General features: G+C 38.1%; 2 protein-coding genes across 2 annotated transcripts in view; both read left to right on the plus strand.

Annotated features, from left to right (window-relative positions):
- The window catches only part of prom1a (prominin 1a), a gene marked incomplete at its 5' end in the record, with an annotated part of 74,548 nt that extends 63,034 nt beyond the window's left edge, over positions 1-11,514 (plus strand). The window contains 10 exons of the mRNA XM_079671341.1: positions 983-1,036; positions 1,125-1,205; positions 1,281-1,349; positions 1,958-2,047; positions 2,523-2,638; positions 4,125-4,148; positions 4,565-4,633; positions 6,412-6,514; positions 8,236-8,268; positions 8,527-11,514. Of these exons, the coding sequence (XP_079527467.1) occupies positions 983-1,036; positions 1,125-1,205; positions 1,281-1,349; positions 1,958-2,047; positions 2,523-2,638; positions 4,125-4,148; positions 4,565-4,633; positions 6,412-6,481 (573 nt within the window). The 3' untranslated portion in view covers positions 6,482-6,514; positions 8,236-8,268; positions 8,527-11,514. The remainder of the gene's footprint in view (positions 1-982; positions 1,037-1,124; positions 1,206-1,280; positions 1,350-1,957; positions 2,048-2,522; positions 2,639-4,124; positions 4,149-4,564; positions 4,634-6,411; positions 6,515-8,235; positions 8,269-8,526) is intronic.
- Positions 11,515-13,738: 2,224 nt separating this feature from the next.
- fgfbp2a (fibroblast growth factor binding protein 2a) lies at positions 13,739-15,167 on the plus strand. The gene is made up of 2 exons (XM_079672941.1): positions 13,739-14,433; positions 14,657-15,167. The coding sequence occupies exon 1, from the start codon at positions 13,793-13,795 to the stop codon at positions 14,426-14,428; it is 636 nt and encodes a 211-aa protein (XP_079529067.1). The 5' UTR covers positions 13,739-13,792; the 3' UTR covers positions 14,429-14,433; positions 14,657-15,167.
- Positions 15,168-15,488: the final 321 nt, after the last annotated feature.

The raw sequence follows: 15,488 nt of genomic DNA on the forward strand, positions 1-15,488 counted from the left end.
CATCTCTAAATGAATGCTAATGTTGAATGTGTTTGTAAAATGTTTAGCTGCTAATTTAAAGATCAAAGTGAAAATGTGTTCACAGCTTATTTCACTGCCAAAAGGTGACCCAAAAATTCATTAAAGTAGTCATTAAGAAACTCTCCTTCAGAATGCAGTCAGAGGCATTGATTTGTTATCAACGGGCTAATGCTAATTCAAGGGAATGATTACATATTAGACTAACATATTCATATCATTACAACGTGGAGTGTTTTGACCCTCAGGCCACGTTCAATCATCCCATGTTGTGGAAAACACATTAAATATCATTTTTAATTTTCCCTGTCAATACTATATAATATTGAATTAGGGTTTTACAGCTACTGGACATTCAAACAGTGACGCGCTTCAACACGACTTTTACAACAGATTCTTGTGTTTTTCTTTTTCCACTTTCCACTTCAAGAAATATGTTAGAGCGAGGGTAAGCTGAAATGTGTCCATACCATGTATTTAGTGTCCCCATTCATTATATGGATCATTTAGAGATATTGTATCTCACAGATGACATATAGTAATCTGAGAAATCTCATTCTGGGTGGTATTGTGGGATATTGTGTGTGCTTGTGTTTGTATTTACATAAACGTATCCTATTCAATGGTTTTAATCATGGTTTTGTACCAAAATATTCAATGATATCCACTTTAAGAAAAGAAATGCGAGTTTAATCCAGTTATTCATTTGGTATAAAAGCTCTGTTCTCTCCATCATTTTTGTGAAAATCAAGAAAATATTCATAATTTCTTTCTTTGCAATGTGGATATTACATTTTGGAACACAAATCTTCAGCATGCTTGTTATAAAAGCAGAATATTGTTCATCAAGTGTTGTTATTACCGGGTCTCCCTTTGTGTTTCTCTGGTGTAAATGGCTCCTAAGTGTTTCCCCTGACTTTTCAGGTTTATGGTGTTAAATTGTGCGGTTTTTTTCTTTTTAAAGAGCGCATTGAACCAGAGTATGAGGTTCCTGGAGAGAACAGCTTCAGACCTGCCAGTAAGCCAACAAGCTCTTCAGTATAAATCAGAAATATAGGCTTAGATTAAAGTCAAAACTGATTAAATCTGTAATTTCTTCCCTGCAGAACAAAGTTTTAGCAGTTCTGGAGGCGATTGAAGCGGCCCAGTACCTCATCTCCCAGAATGCAACACATTTAATCAATCAGGTAACGCATGGATACTTTAATTTGTTCATATGTTCTGTTGATCTGCACCTCACATTTTGTCTTAATCTATTACAGGAAACGGGAAAATACACAGCCACCATTGTTGGCTACTTCAATCAATACATAGAATGGGTCAAAACTTCAGTAAGTGTTTGCGTGTTGATTTGTTCGCTTTATTTGCACATTTTTAAAACACCAAAAGGAAATGAAAAGTAAAATTAAATCTAAGAAAAGTCAAATACATGTGCAGGTGAGGTAGAAACCCATTATAGGTTTATCAAAAACATATTTAAGTATACAAAATAAACGTATCTTAGGTGTATACTTGAAGAATTACATTATTAAAAAGACTTAGTCAAAACCGAACAGTGTTAGTACAAAGAGAGAAATGCACTTTGCATGGTACATGAGTCAATTCAGAGAAGACCAATATAACAATTACAACGACTATAAATTGGAGGAATTTTCTTTGTGGCTCATTGGTTTTGGCCGTAGCTAGCTAAAGGAATTCACAACAAAAGCAAAGACACGTCTATCACAATGTTTTTGTAGTTTTGTGAGAACACTTAAAGTACAAAGACCTACTCGGACTTATTGTGCAATGACAAGCTAGACTTTCCGTAAGTACTTAAGAACGGTACCAAGAGAGGATTTCATCTTTTTAAGCTGCAAACAGAATGAAACATAAAAGTCTGATGTGTTCCTGAATCTGTTTGTGTTGATGTTTACTGATTATATCTCTCTCCCTGCAGCTGGCCTTAGAGGTCGCACCGTGCAAGCCTTTCAGCAACATGCTGGACACGGCGGAGATCATTACTTGCAGTTTTGTGGTCGACTCCATGGTAATGATATCAGGGAGAAAGAATCTTTTAAATATGATTGGGAATGTTTAAAGAGGGGTGGTGCACCAGAACTCTTTTTTGTATATTACATTTAACAATGATCAGGTAGATCAAAAATATGCAAGACATGAGTTGGGCAAAAGTGTGAATTTGAATTGACATCACAGTTTGTTTGAAGCTAACAATTTAATTAATCGAGATATTTTCTTTATGCACAATTTCGTCTGTAAAATGTCTGAAACTTCATCTAACATGTAGGCCCAATATAGCAATCAGTAAATATGACTATTTTGTCCAAACAACCTTCTGAAACCTAAAAATATTGAATTTAAAATCACTAAAGATAAAAAAAGAAGCAAATCCTGTTCTTATAACTCGGGGAAATTGGGCATATTGTCTGGGTAAATGACTTCATTGATTTATAACTTATCACAATTAAAATACTGGACTATTGGTTTGTTTTTTCTCTCCACAGAACACCTTCTGGATGGGCCTGGGCTGCAGCGCTCTCTTCCTGCTGCCCAGCATCATACTCGCTGTGAAACTAGCAAAGTTCTACCGCAGGATGGACACAGAGGACGTTTACGACGAGTGAGTAGTCATATGTGTTACTCCTTTACAGCTGCATACATTTATTTTATAGTTTAAACTGCAAAAGATGAATCTCGTTAAGACAGTGTTTAGTCTTTACAATTGATATTATTGAATATGCTGTGGATGGTTCTTTCTCTCCAGCTTCTTATGTTCGGTAACACTTTATTTTGATAGTCCATAGTTAACACTCTATAAGTCATCAGTTGACATTTAGTAGCATGTCAACAGCGTATTAACCAATACTCAACCTTACTATCTGTCGATTGTGTCAACATCTTCAAAATTGACAATCAACTACTCAAAATCAATCTGTCAGTTGAAAGTCAACAGGGTCATGTCGACTATTTGTTGATAATCTGTTGAGAGTCAAGATGTCAACTAAAGATGACATTAAGCATTAGTTGATGATCAACAGATAAGCAACGTCAGAGTTTAGTTGACTATGTGTTGACCGTCAACTAATCTAGAGTTGACAATCAGTATACTTTTAGTCAGCATTCTCCACTAAGCGTTTGTAGGCATGTGTTAGGACTATCCAATTACAGTGAAAAACAGTTGAGAACAGTAGAAAGTCTATAACCTATCAACAGAACACATACATTCATCCACTAATTATATGCAACAGACGTGGGAATAAAGCAAAATGTTTTCCAGAACTGATCACGAACACTGGATAACTGAAGTCAATACCAGGCTATAAAGCACAATAATAACAGTTAATAACCTGTTGCAAAAAACATGTTGACAGTCAACAGACGCTTTTTAAAATCTATAGATCAACACTTGAGATGTACCTTATATTCTACTGGCAGTTAGTTAAATGCATGTTACTTGTCTGTTGAAACAGTGTTGTTGATTGTCAACTGATGACTTATAGTGTTAACTATGGACTATCAAAATAAAGTGTTACCTTATGTTCTACCCGCCTTCTGTAAGTTATATCTAGCTAAGCTGCAGAAAGAGGAATTTGACTTTTAAGTTTGTAGTTGTATAATAGACATACTTAATCATTTGAATATCATTTGAACATAAATTGCTTCACGTTTTTAAATCTACACTTCTTCACACTCTACAGACACTTTTGAGTTTAGGATTCAGTGACTTCTATAATGTGTTTTTTCGTTGATGTGTTTCCTTCTGCCTTTTCTCCCGTTTGTAGTTCCTCTGTTTCTGGGACTTGGCATTTTACTTTGTGATAACCATTTCTACGATTTCCATTTTCCATATTCTTTTTTTTTATCGTTTCATCCCTCTCTGTCAAGCACTTGGCACTTTACAAAGAAACATTGACACATTTGTCAATTTACATTTCTTCTCCGTGCACCTTCTGTTCTCTCATTTAATCCCAGCTTCACACAAACATCACGCAATGTCTCCATCAGCTGTCAGGTGATCTGTGCCGGGTCACATGTCTGTGGTGCATTTCCATCGCTCACCATTTCCATCAAATGTTTATGTTGTTGTTTTTTGTGTATCTTTATAGCATTGAGACAATGCCCATGAAAACGTAAGACTTTTAAACCACCTCCCTCTCCTTTTCAACTTCTCTCACTCTGTGCTTTTCTCCGGATCTTGTAAATAGACTTGTTTACTAAATTCTTGGTGCTGGTTTTACGTTTTTAAGCTTGACATTGCTCTTATGGGTGGATGGTGTGGCTTCTTGTCGTGTGCTACCTGTGAGACGTGCCCCTTACCTTTTAATGAAGGGCTCTTGAAATCATTACCTTACAAGTCCACCTGTTTTTTGTAAGTTAGTGTAAATAAAAAACGATGGTTTATACTCCAACAAATATTTATCTCTTAACATTCTTGAAAAGTTTGATGACTTGGAAAATAGGCATTTCTACTACAAAGCTTTGATCGGCATGTCTCTTACATTACATTTCTCATCCCTTTTTTTTGTATACGACATTTTGTTTTCAGTATGGAAATTGGTAATAATGGTTATCATAGTGAGAGTTCACAAGGTATCCCAAATCCTATGATGACAAGGTAATCCTTAAAATAATCCTGTTACTGCATGCTATGGGAGGTGGAGGCATGCCTGGGGACGTGGGATTCTTCACAAGCATTATGACGGACGAGTGCATGCCTTTGAGGGAGTTGATTCATTGCACACACACGTACAGTACACACACACACATGGTGGTCAGCTAATTGACAATATCAACAAAGCTGACAAGTAATGGTAGCTTTTATTAGAAAAACATAATATGTAAGACGTTAAGAGTATTTTCATAACAAAGTACTTTAAAACAGATTTTGTGAGGAATTAAAGATATATATTTAGACGATTTCAGAAATATGCATATTTCCTCTCTTAAGTGGATTTTTTCAACTATATCAACAATGCGGTTCAATTCCGTGTTTTTTCGTGAAATGCCATCCATGAAATGCACACATTAGGGTGAATTGTAATGACTTTAATGGTCTTTTCACTTTTAAACTAGCAAAATACTCAACACTTATTGGCTAACACACTAAACTAAGATGGGAAAATAGTAAACGTAAACATCAGCATGTTAACATTATCATTGTGAGCATGTTAGCATATTGATATTTAGCCAATTCAGTTAGAGTAACAGAGATTAATTAACAAGACAAAACATCGGGAATCATATTTGTTATCTTTTAAGACAGCCGGGATATGTACTCCCGGTGCCAGTCTTTATGCTAAGCTAAGCTAGCCCTGTCCGTATTTAATGCAAAGCAATGAGAATAGAGGAATCTGCTGTTGTAAATTATTTACTGAGTCGTCATGGTAATATTTTTGCTACCATTACTTCTCGTTATCTTCTTTCGCTATGTTCTGCTGTGTGGTTTTCGGGGGAATCTACTAACCTACTGCATGCTCTGTATGTTCCTGTGGAATGAAAAACCTTCCTGTTTCTTCTCATTCAGAGTGAGCCAAAACCCACCGAATACACACCTGATCATTTTGTTCAGAGAGAGGCAAGCATGTCAAGCTTTTTGGTGTGACGCTGCAAACGCTGCTCCTTTGTTTCCTCCTTTATTAACAAAAGGTCTAACTGCATGTTGTGTGTTTTCAAGTTGCATTTGGACGAGGAGACGACTGTAACAGAAGCTACAGGGAGAGAGCAAAACAGCTGGACCAAACATCTTCGCTTCAGCGTAATCTTTTAAACTCATTGAACTTCAGTATCATTCCAAAAGCTGGAAGGCAAAACCCAAAGAGAAAATGTTTTTGGGCAATTTTTATGATCTTTACTGGTAAAACATTTCAAAGATATAAAATCTTAAAATGAGTACAAGATGTTGGAATGACAATTACGAATCACTGTCCACAAATACCGCATGTATCCACAACCTCATTTGAGCTAAGGTTACAACGGCTGCTACTGAAACACTGACCCTCCAGTTTATCTTTAAAAAGTATTATTTTTTATAAATTAATATTTTATATTAACCTGTAAAGAGACACAAGCAAAGTGGTCACATTCACACAACCGGAGTGAGTGAATAACATTTTGGAAGCCAGACATTTTAGAACCTGGTTAAATTATCCTTTCGTATTGATCAGCAAACCCCACTAATGTAAACTTCATTTTATACTTTAAGACAACTCCCTACTCACTGCCCCTAAAGTGAGGATACAGTTCATCCATCGTGATGTTTATAAGCTGTTTTGCTCTCTGCCTCGTCAACCACTCGTTCTGCTTCTCTCGAAAGAAGAGAAGCAAGCAGAGGTTGTTACGTTTCTTTTATGTGGCTGTTAATGTTTTGCCCTCTGTGTGTGTGTGTTTTGGTAGCATCCCTACCTATGACACTATGAACAGGTTCCCGCGGGCCTCGGCTCCTCCGAGGCACATCGACTGGTGACAGAGAGCCGGCTCTGGTTCTGGCTCCTGAAAGGTACAGAAAACCTGCGTCAGACCTCTGTTTACACTTTTTTATTTAATTCCTTCCTTCCAATCTTTAGTCTTTCTTTTGCACAGCCATCATCTCGTCCCGCTGTTCATCTGTCATGAACACGTAATCTTTCCCTCTGCTGTTTTTAATCGTAGTTATTTTTAGTACCTCTTCTAACCAAACTCTTTATCACTTCTTTACAGCTTGTTTTAGTGCTGTTCTGCTAACAGTGACTTTGCAGGAAAACCATCATGGTGAAGGTTGCCAATTTTAGAATCACTCATGAACCATTAAAGGGCCCATGTCATGCTTTTCCGGTTATTACCCGTCCCCTTGTGTGTTATGAAGGTTTTTATGCATGTAAACGGTCTGCAGTCATAACCCTCAAAGCACACCCTGTAGGGAGTAAAACTCTAACACAGAAAATACCTCCCCAAAACGCCTCGTTGGAGATACGTCACTGTCCATTGATTCTTCTGGGTACCGCATGATGTCATGCGTTACCCGGAACCAAATGGACCAATCCGTGGAGCCGTTACGTTACGTCCGCGGAGCCGTTAGTTAAGCCCCCGCTGATTGGTCCAAATTGACCAATCCACGGACTTCCTCACACACACACTCAGTGAAGGCAGCTCTGCTGATCTCTCCTCCCTGGCTGCAGGCTGATAACAGACAGTTGGGATCGCGGCGAAAATCTCTCTGCAGACCCATTCTCACAGCGTTTATCAACCTTTCTCTTACTCAATATCAAGCCACACTTATTGTTTTTACTTCGGCTGTGACTTTGTGTCTGCTCAGGGTGAGTTTGGATGTGTTTCGCTGTGTATCGCTAAACAAGGAAACCACACCTCCACGGAGCTCAGCGCAATTCACAACGTCTCGACCAATCAGAGCACACTGTGCTCACAGGGAGGGTGGGGGCTGGAGCTACTGGAGCTACAACGAGCCGTTAAAGGCAGAGAGTGAAATTCAGTGAATACACGTAGTTTACAGAGATGCTGTTTGAGAAACCAAAGTGATTTTGGAAAATTGCACAATATAAATCTATTCTAGTAGACCTCAACAAAGGAATTATGATCAGTGGAAATGGCCATGACATGGGACCTTTAATGTCTTTGCCTTTTTTGATGCTGGTTGAAAATATTGTATGTTTTCTTCTAAAAACTGCTTTATTATTTTACTGAACGTCAAATAGCATAATGTCAAGGTTACTCCCAAACATTTTGGAATATTTCTAATACATATATTTGAATATCTGCAAGGAAATGCATTATCCCCAGAGGAGAGCAGGTTGTATAGGACTAATATAATAAAGGTTACATTTCTTCAGTTACAAAAAGCACCACGCAGTTATTGAAATTCCTCTGTGGAGCTTCAGTGAAGACTAATCTGACTGCACTCGTATGTCTGTTATTTCACAAAACAGTCAAAGCTACATTCATCTCCTGGTTCATTCAAAAGAAAAGAATATGTTATGCTAATTACATTACATGTCACTTGTATCCGATTTACATACTCAATACTGTGGGCAATCCCCCCAGGAGCAATTTGGGGTGAAGTGTCTCAGGGACACAACGACATGCTGACTGCAGTGGGGTTTGAACCTGTGCTCCCCCTGATCCGAACACCAACGCACTAACCCACTGCGCCACACAGCCTCCCTAATGAAAAAGAAAAATGTTCTTTGAATATAATTAATTATTTGGAAATATTTGTTTTTCTAGTGCCATCACAAACTGGAACTAAAACACACCATAGTAAGTATGTTTGACTCATTTACATTTTAGAAATAGATAAAAGGTGTTAAATCTTGCCAAAGTCATGAACACTTCTGGGATGAGGTGCTTTATTGAGAACAAGTGATATTACCTCATGATAAGTTTTTAATTTACTGACATGAAGAGTTACGCAAAGCAGTAAAACGTTTGGTACAACAGTGGAGCAATGCCTGGATATATTCGGTATATTTTTAGTTTACTAATTAAAACCTTTCTTTTGTTCCTTCTTTTTTCAAGCTGTTTGTTTCACGAGGCCTCGGACCAGAAGAAGTTCAATCGAAGCTGGTTTCCTTACAACAAAAGAACACACAAAGCCCTTTGGGTGTTTTTTTGTGTTATCTTTAGTGATCAACTCAACCTCCTCAATCAAGCAGATCACAGCCTTCGGTACAGAAGCCTGCTCCCCTTCAAAGAAACTGCCTGCAGGACATCAAACGTCTCCTTAATCAATCCGAGTCTGGCTTGTTCTGCATTTTTTTTTTTTTTTTTTTTTCATGGATTTCAGCGTCTGCGTTTACATTTGTTCAGACATAAAACTGAGCTGAAGAATAATTTCAGCCAGAGGACAATAACGGTGATGCCTGTTATCGTAATGTACTTGTCTGTGTTTAGGAAGTCAGGGACTGAAAGGTCATCTGGAGGTCATGGCGAGCTGCTAGAGGAACTGTTTCTCCTGCTGTTAGGATGGATCTATCACATTCAAAAGACGCTTATTCTAAAAAGGGGAACAGTCTGTCGTTGTATCTCTAATGCGAGGTGCAAATTAACGTGAAATCCAATGTGTTTAGTTGAGAATGGCACAGCGTTTTCAGAGTGTTTCATGATGAGTGAGAATTGAATGATAGAAATAAGGTGGTTAAAATAGAGACAAGTTGGTCCCAGGTGGATATATATTGTGATTAATATGAAAGACTTTAGCATGACTTTAAAACAAAAATGTTTACAATATTACAAAACATCCAGACACCACTGCTGGTTGCGGGGATTTGCAAAAGACTGGTTGCCTTTCAGAAGTTTGTTTCATGCAGTTTTTGTTTTTACAGATATGGTCCTTTCTTAAAGGGAAAATGAACCCACGGATGCTCTTACACTGAAAATGTCATTATTAATATCAGAAGTTTGACCAAAGAGGGATTTCCATGCTCAGATGCATTCATTCATCACACTGTTTTTAATGTTACATGTTCATCATCTTGGGACCCCTCAGGTTTAGCTTGGGACCATTTGGTACCACATTTTTAGACATCTGAAAAGCATACCTCCATTTAAGAAATCCTGGTTTGGGCATTAGTCAAATGAGTACCATTGATACTCAAACTAATTCAGTAAAATGCACCATTAAATATAATGTAACCAACGGTGTAAGCATTGAGGTGGATTTTCCCTTTAATTCATAAAGTTAGTTTATATATATTACAAAGTGTCAGGCTTATAGATTGTTCCCTAGCTGATGAATCGATTAACAAGCTATCATGTTGAGTTCACTAACATGACACTTTTACTGAGATGTTTCTTGCTTTCATAGTGATGATATGTTTAAAGTGGAGAAATACTTCTCAAGCCAAATTATTTTTCTTACCATAGGTCTGAGTCTTTAGTAAATGATGTGCATATTCAGTTTGTGCTTTTTAAACCCCACTGTAGCTATGGATACATTCGCAGTATACTGCACAAGTGAATGTATTCAAGAGCTATTTCTTATTTTTGTATAACTTGATGATGTTGGTTGAGAAATATGCTGAACTCTTATCGATAAAACGCATTAGACAAGCCAGTCCAGTCGTCCCATCCTCGCCGCAATGTTTACACATTAGATTTAGACAATCCGTTCACGGGAAAATTCAAATATCAGAAAACCAGAAGAATGCTTTCCGGTTTACACGGTGGATGGAGTCGAAGCACACTGTAGAAAAATAAATGTCCATCTTAACATGGAAAGCTTGATTTTTACAGGTCTAGCTAATTGTATACGCTAACCAAACAATAGCGACCTACAGTCATTACTTAAGAGTACCAAATGTAAGAGTTTAAAATATAAAAAATACGATTTAAAGTTTATTCAAGGAAAGAGAAACTGTGAAAAACATGAAATAAATTCGAACAATTTAATATTTAAACTGTATTTTGGTAATATTCGTAAGACAGCTGACTAATTTAACTCATTCATTAGTTTAAATTATCAAAGGAATAAGTTTCATAATTTGGGATAAAAGTTGTGACATAACAAAAGTACTTAACATTAGGTGGCTAGTGGGTGTTTCTCAATGTCGAGGACGCTTCCTTGGTAGGACATGTCTTCCGAGTCAGGTCCTTCAGAAGCGAGGCAAGAATCCTTCCTAGCCTCGGAAAACGAATAATGGTCGGAACAGGCTAACAGGTTTGCGTCATATCAGAGGCCCCGCTTAAAATGTTCCGCCAATTTTTTTTGAAATTGGTCCGTGCGCAAAGCATTTTGGGGATTTTAAGACTGCGGAGGACACACATGTGCAGCCTCGAAATTTCCCGCAACGAAGGACGCCGGCCTCGGTAGAATTCCAAGCATCCTGGACATTGGAACAGTCCTTCGGCGGGATCTAGCTAGCTCTCTTGTTCTAAATACAGTAACTTATAAACTACTGCATATACACGAATGTATACGTTAAATATTCATAAGCAGTATGCTGCATACTGTAGTCTTAATGTGAAAATCTTACTATCATTACGATATCATTCAAAATCTAAAGCATGTCTTCAGATGACAGTTTTTACTTGTTTCTTTATTAAGATGGACATTTTTGAAGTACCAGTGTACTCACTTTGACAGGCCATCATTCTTGTCCGCTATAGCGTCTGTATGTGACCCGTCTTGGGAGATCAATGGTGTGATTTTACTTTAAGTGCTAAAACTCGGTATCGTGTATCTGAACCTTCAGATACATCAAAGAAAGGTTTGAACATTGATGCTCTAAAGTTAGGCACTGATGGATCAACTGAAGAGGAACTTCTTATGTTGGGGGGGGGGATGAAGAGAGTGTATAAATTGTGAATAAACTTTGAAATTCAGTCTATCATTGTTTTGTTTTTCAGTTTTTATTTCATTTAGTGCCTTCAAAACAATGCCAAACTGGTTCTGTCAACATAACAAGTGTGGTGTCTTGAATGGGAAGTGCGTTTTTTGAAAAAAAAAAAAAAAAAATGCAATATTTGTGGAAAAGTACCCAAAAAAAAAAGCACACTTGAATACAAGCAAGATTGGCAAACTGTAAATATTTAAGGCTACATGAATTAAAATAGTGATAAGCTATTTAAAGGGACTGTATAGTAGTTGTTAATGTCAAAACAATAACATGACAAGTCAGAGAAAGTGGTGGAAGAAGTTGATCATAAGTGGGACTCGACTTAAAATGTGTTCCTAAAAAAATGTATCATGTAATTGTTGACGATATATTTTTGTTCATGATTTATTCAAATAAAAAGTAAATAAAAGTAATCAATCAAATGTAATGATGTATAAAGTGCACTATTTGACCGTTTTAAAGTAGCAGGATTTACTAAACGCCTAATTAAAGTACCTGAGTAAATGTACTTCTTAGTCACATTGCAGCACTGGAAAAATGAGACATCCTGCTCAGAGTGTATTTTAAAACTTTAACACAATCCTGCACATTCTTCTGTGGTGCTGCCACTTCTGGCCAGAGCCCACTGGTTGCAATACTGGTCAGCTATTTTCAATAGGAGATGATTATCTTCTGCCATAGGCTTCGTTCTGAGGTTTCCTTCTGCACCAACCAGCGTGTGGATAAACACCACCAGAAAAACCACATGCAGACTCATTCCTACCTCTAAGTAGGCTTGTATAAAACATACATGAGAACAAACAAAAAAAACATTCAAAAACAGAAGCAGCGGTTCAGATTAAATTCTATTTTGTATTTGTTTACTTGCACATCAGTCACTGTTTTTAAAATGGTTATTTCCCAGCTTACACAAGTTGTACATTACGGTAGAATGGTTGTTTTTGCAATTCAGAACAAGTTGTACATCATGGTATATGCAATGTTTGTTTTCTGAGATTCTGTACTGGTAGAGCTTTACACTAAGAGCTGGAGATCCAATGGCTCCTACAATAATGTGCACTATAATGGGCTCTGGAGAAAAGCTACTCGCATATTAAAAAGCACAAAACCGTCTACTCAGGATTGTTATTGTTTTTTATTAATATTTGTATTATTTCATAGCTCATTGTCCTATGTTAAGAGCAGCCACACAAAACAGCGCCTTACAGGAATAGATAGTAGAAGCTGTTTTAAACTCAATAAGATAAGAGGCATTGGACAAAGTGTACGGTGGATATGCTGCAATCTCAGGGGAACACAAAACTCTCGGGGTAGGTTGGAGAAGAGTTTAATGAGAAACACTGCTGATTCTGTGTTTAGAAAAAAATGGGAGCTTAAGAATTTCATCTGAGAAAAAAATTAAAAAACGTCATCCTATAATAGTGATAACACTTCTGATGGAATTCACTATGGGGCAAATAATAAATACACATCATTTTGAGATGCTTCTCATTGAGTATTTACATTTTTGTGCCACTCTTATACTAGTGCATTTCAGAAGGAACCATTGTAATGTTTACCCCCTCTTTTCAAGCTGTAAAAAACATGCATTTTACATAAACACAGTATTGAATGGAAGACTACTTACTATTTTTACTTAAGTAAATGAATGGACTGTACAGTAAGAAAAAGTTGTCATTGTTTTTGTTTGGTTTTACTGTAAATCCATAAACATTTAGGTTACTCATGGTAGGCCTACGCTACAATTAGTTTTCACTCATGTCTCACAATGGGACCTTTCTCTCTATATGGAAATGAAAAAAAGCAATGTTATACATAGCTAAACCCCCTGGTCTTTTACAGACATCTCTTGTTATTTCTCAATTGACAAAATGGCTTTCCACGCTCCTCACTGAATTTAGTCTGCCATGTGTGACTTCCACACACGTTACTTTGTGGTTGTGCAGGCTGATTGTGTTTATATTTGGGAAAGAAATGACAGGGTACCCAGCATGGTTGTGAGCTAGAACTGCCTTTTAAAAACAAGCAGGAACTTGAAGGCTTTGGGGAGGCTTGTTTACATGAGCGCACTTCCAGACATTTCTTTCTAAATGAGATGTACTCAGCAGACATGGGAACATTTCTGAAAACTATACTGTGTGCAGAGAAGAAACTGTTCTATAAGATGACTGACATCATTTGGTTCTTCTTTATGTGGGACAGGTTGTACTTTTTATGACATATCACCATGATGAACACGAGCATTACTGTAAACAGTTTGTGGTCCCTGCCTCCTCAAGACAGCTGATGGAGCCTCCTCCTCCTCCTCCTCCTCCTCCCATATATGTTTTGTTTAGTCCGTTTTTTTCGCAACATGAATTCCTTGCTCGGCCAATAAATAGCAGGAGGGACTGTCAGCTCGAGCAGTCAATCTCTCCTCCTCTTACACTCAGCATCAGTCTCACACCATGTGGACCCAGGTCAGCGCTCTGCTGCTCCCGCTCGCCTGGTGCCTTTGGTCAGCCGAGGCTCAGACTGCGAACAGACAAAGCATCTGGAACGACCCCATTCAATTCCAGACCAAGGCCAAGGACCAGTGCACCATGAGCATCACGGGTCAGGGGGATTACACACGGCTGAGGCTGATGTGCCAGAGCCGGCAGCGCTCCTACTGGTGCGAGTACGTTGGACAGCCTCACACCTGCGGCAGCTACAACAAGAACCCTCGCCACTACTTCGTGCAGATGATGTGGGGCCTCAGAAAGCTGCACAACGCCTGCCTGGGGCCGAGGCAGATCAAACCCCACATGTGCAGGAAGGCAGGCGATGAGTCTCAAATGGTCTTCTCAACCGGTTCCTTCTCCAGAACATCGCCGGAGGCTCCGACGAGGGCAAAACCAGCCGCACAGCCTGCCGGACCTCAACCTCGGCCAACAACACCCAATTCTACAAGGCAACCCAAAGCAAAGCCCACAGCGAGATCCAATTCACAACCTCTGACGCCACCTGTGGAGAGCAACGCTAAGAGGCTGGCTCAGCAGTACTGCTGGAGGTCGCTTCGAGGCATCTGCTCCTACTTTATTGGCTTGGTTCGGAAAAACTGAGGAAGGTAAGCAGCATTAGTCCGGGTCCCTTCAATAAACCAAACTTATATTATGTTGTTTTTTGACTAAAGAGAGACTACTTTCATTTTTTTTAATTCAAAAATTGCCTCCAAAAGGATTTTTTCTTTTTTTTCTTGCTTAACACACTACTGATCCAAATAATGTACAACTGAAAGCATCAAATGAATGCAATTTGATATGCATTTCTCCCCTCTGTTACATTCACAGATTTACAATGAAGATAACTTCAACTGTCTGATTATACCAGCCATCATGGAGGGAAAACCCGAGCAGCAGTCTGGTAGAAATTGTGGAAGAACTGTAGCGCCCTCTCCAGAGCAAGAGACGGTACTGCTGGGACCGTCTGAAGAAGGATTTCTGTGAACCTTGAATGCATCATCTTACAGATGTCACTGCTTGGAAAGACTCTACTACTGGTCTTAATTGGGTAAAAAAAAAAAAAGTTGTATATGATAAGTATGAAATGTAAAGTTTGACTTGTGAGAAGGTTTCTCCTGCTGCAAAAACATTCTCAACAACGCATTTGCCTTACTGGTTTCACTCATTAGTTGTTAAGCTGTTTACCTATGCGTATAATCTACGTGCATCACTTAATATTATATTGTTGGGAAAGAGCAGAGGTCTGATAAGATAGTGATTTATGTACTGTTGTATTTGAGGGAATATATAATGAATGTGAAAATATCTTTATTAAATAAATAAATATTATGATCCATTATTCTGTGTTGATCAACTTTTTTTCTTGCTTATTTGATGAAAAATGTGTGAGATTTGATAGCAAAAGAGTGTCAATATTGGAAACAGCTGCTATACACTGTATGTGATATATATTATAAATACAAATATCATAAAGTCTTAAAGGTCCCATGTCATGGCCATTTCTTCTGATCATAATTCCATTGTTGAGGTCTACTCAAATACATTTATATTGTGCAATTTTCCAAACTCACATTGGTTTCTCAACATACAGCATCTCTGTATAGTATGTGCATTCACTCTCTGTCCTAAACGGCTTGTTGGAGCTCCTGCCCCCCCCCCC

This window comes from Notothenia rossii (genome assembly GCF_949606895.1).
Source record: "Notothenia rossii genome assembly, chromosome: 3".
Classification (NCBI taxonomy): domain Eukaryota; kingdom Metazoa; phylum Chordata; class Actinopteri; order Perciformes; family Nototheniidae; genus Notothenia; species Notothenia rossii.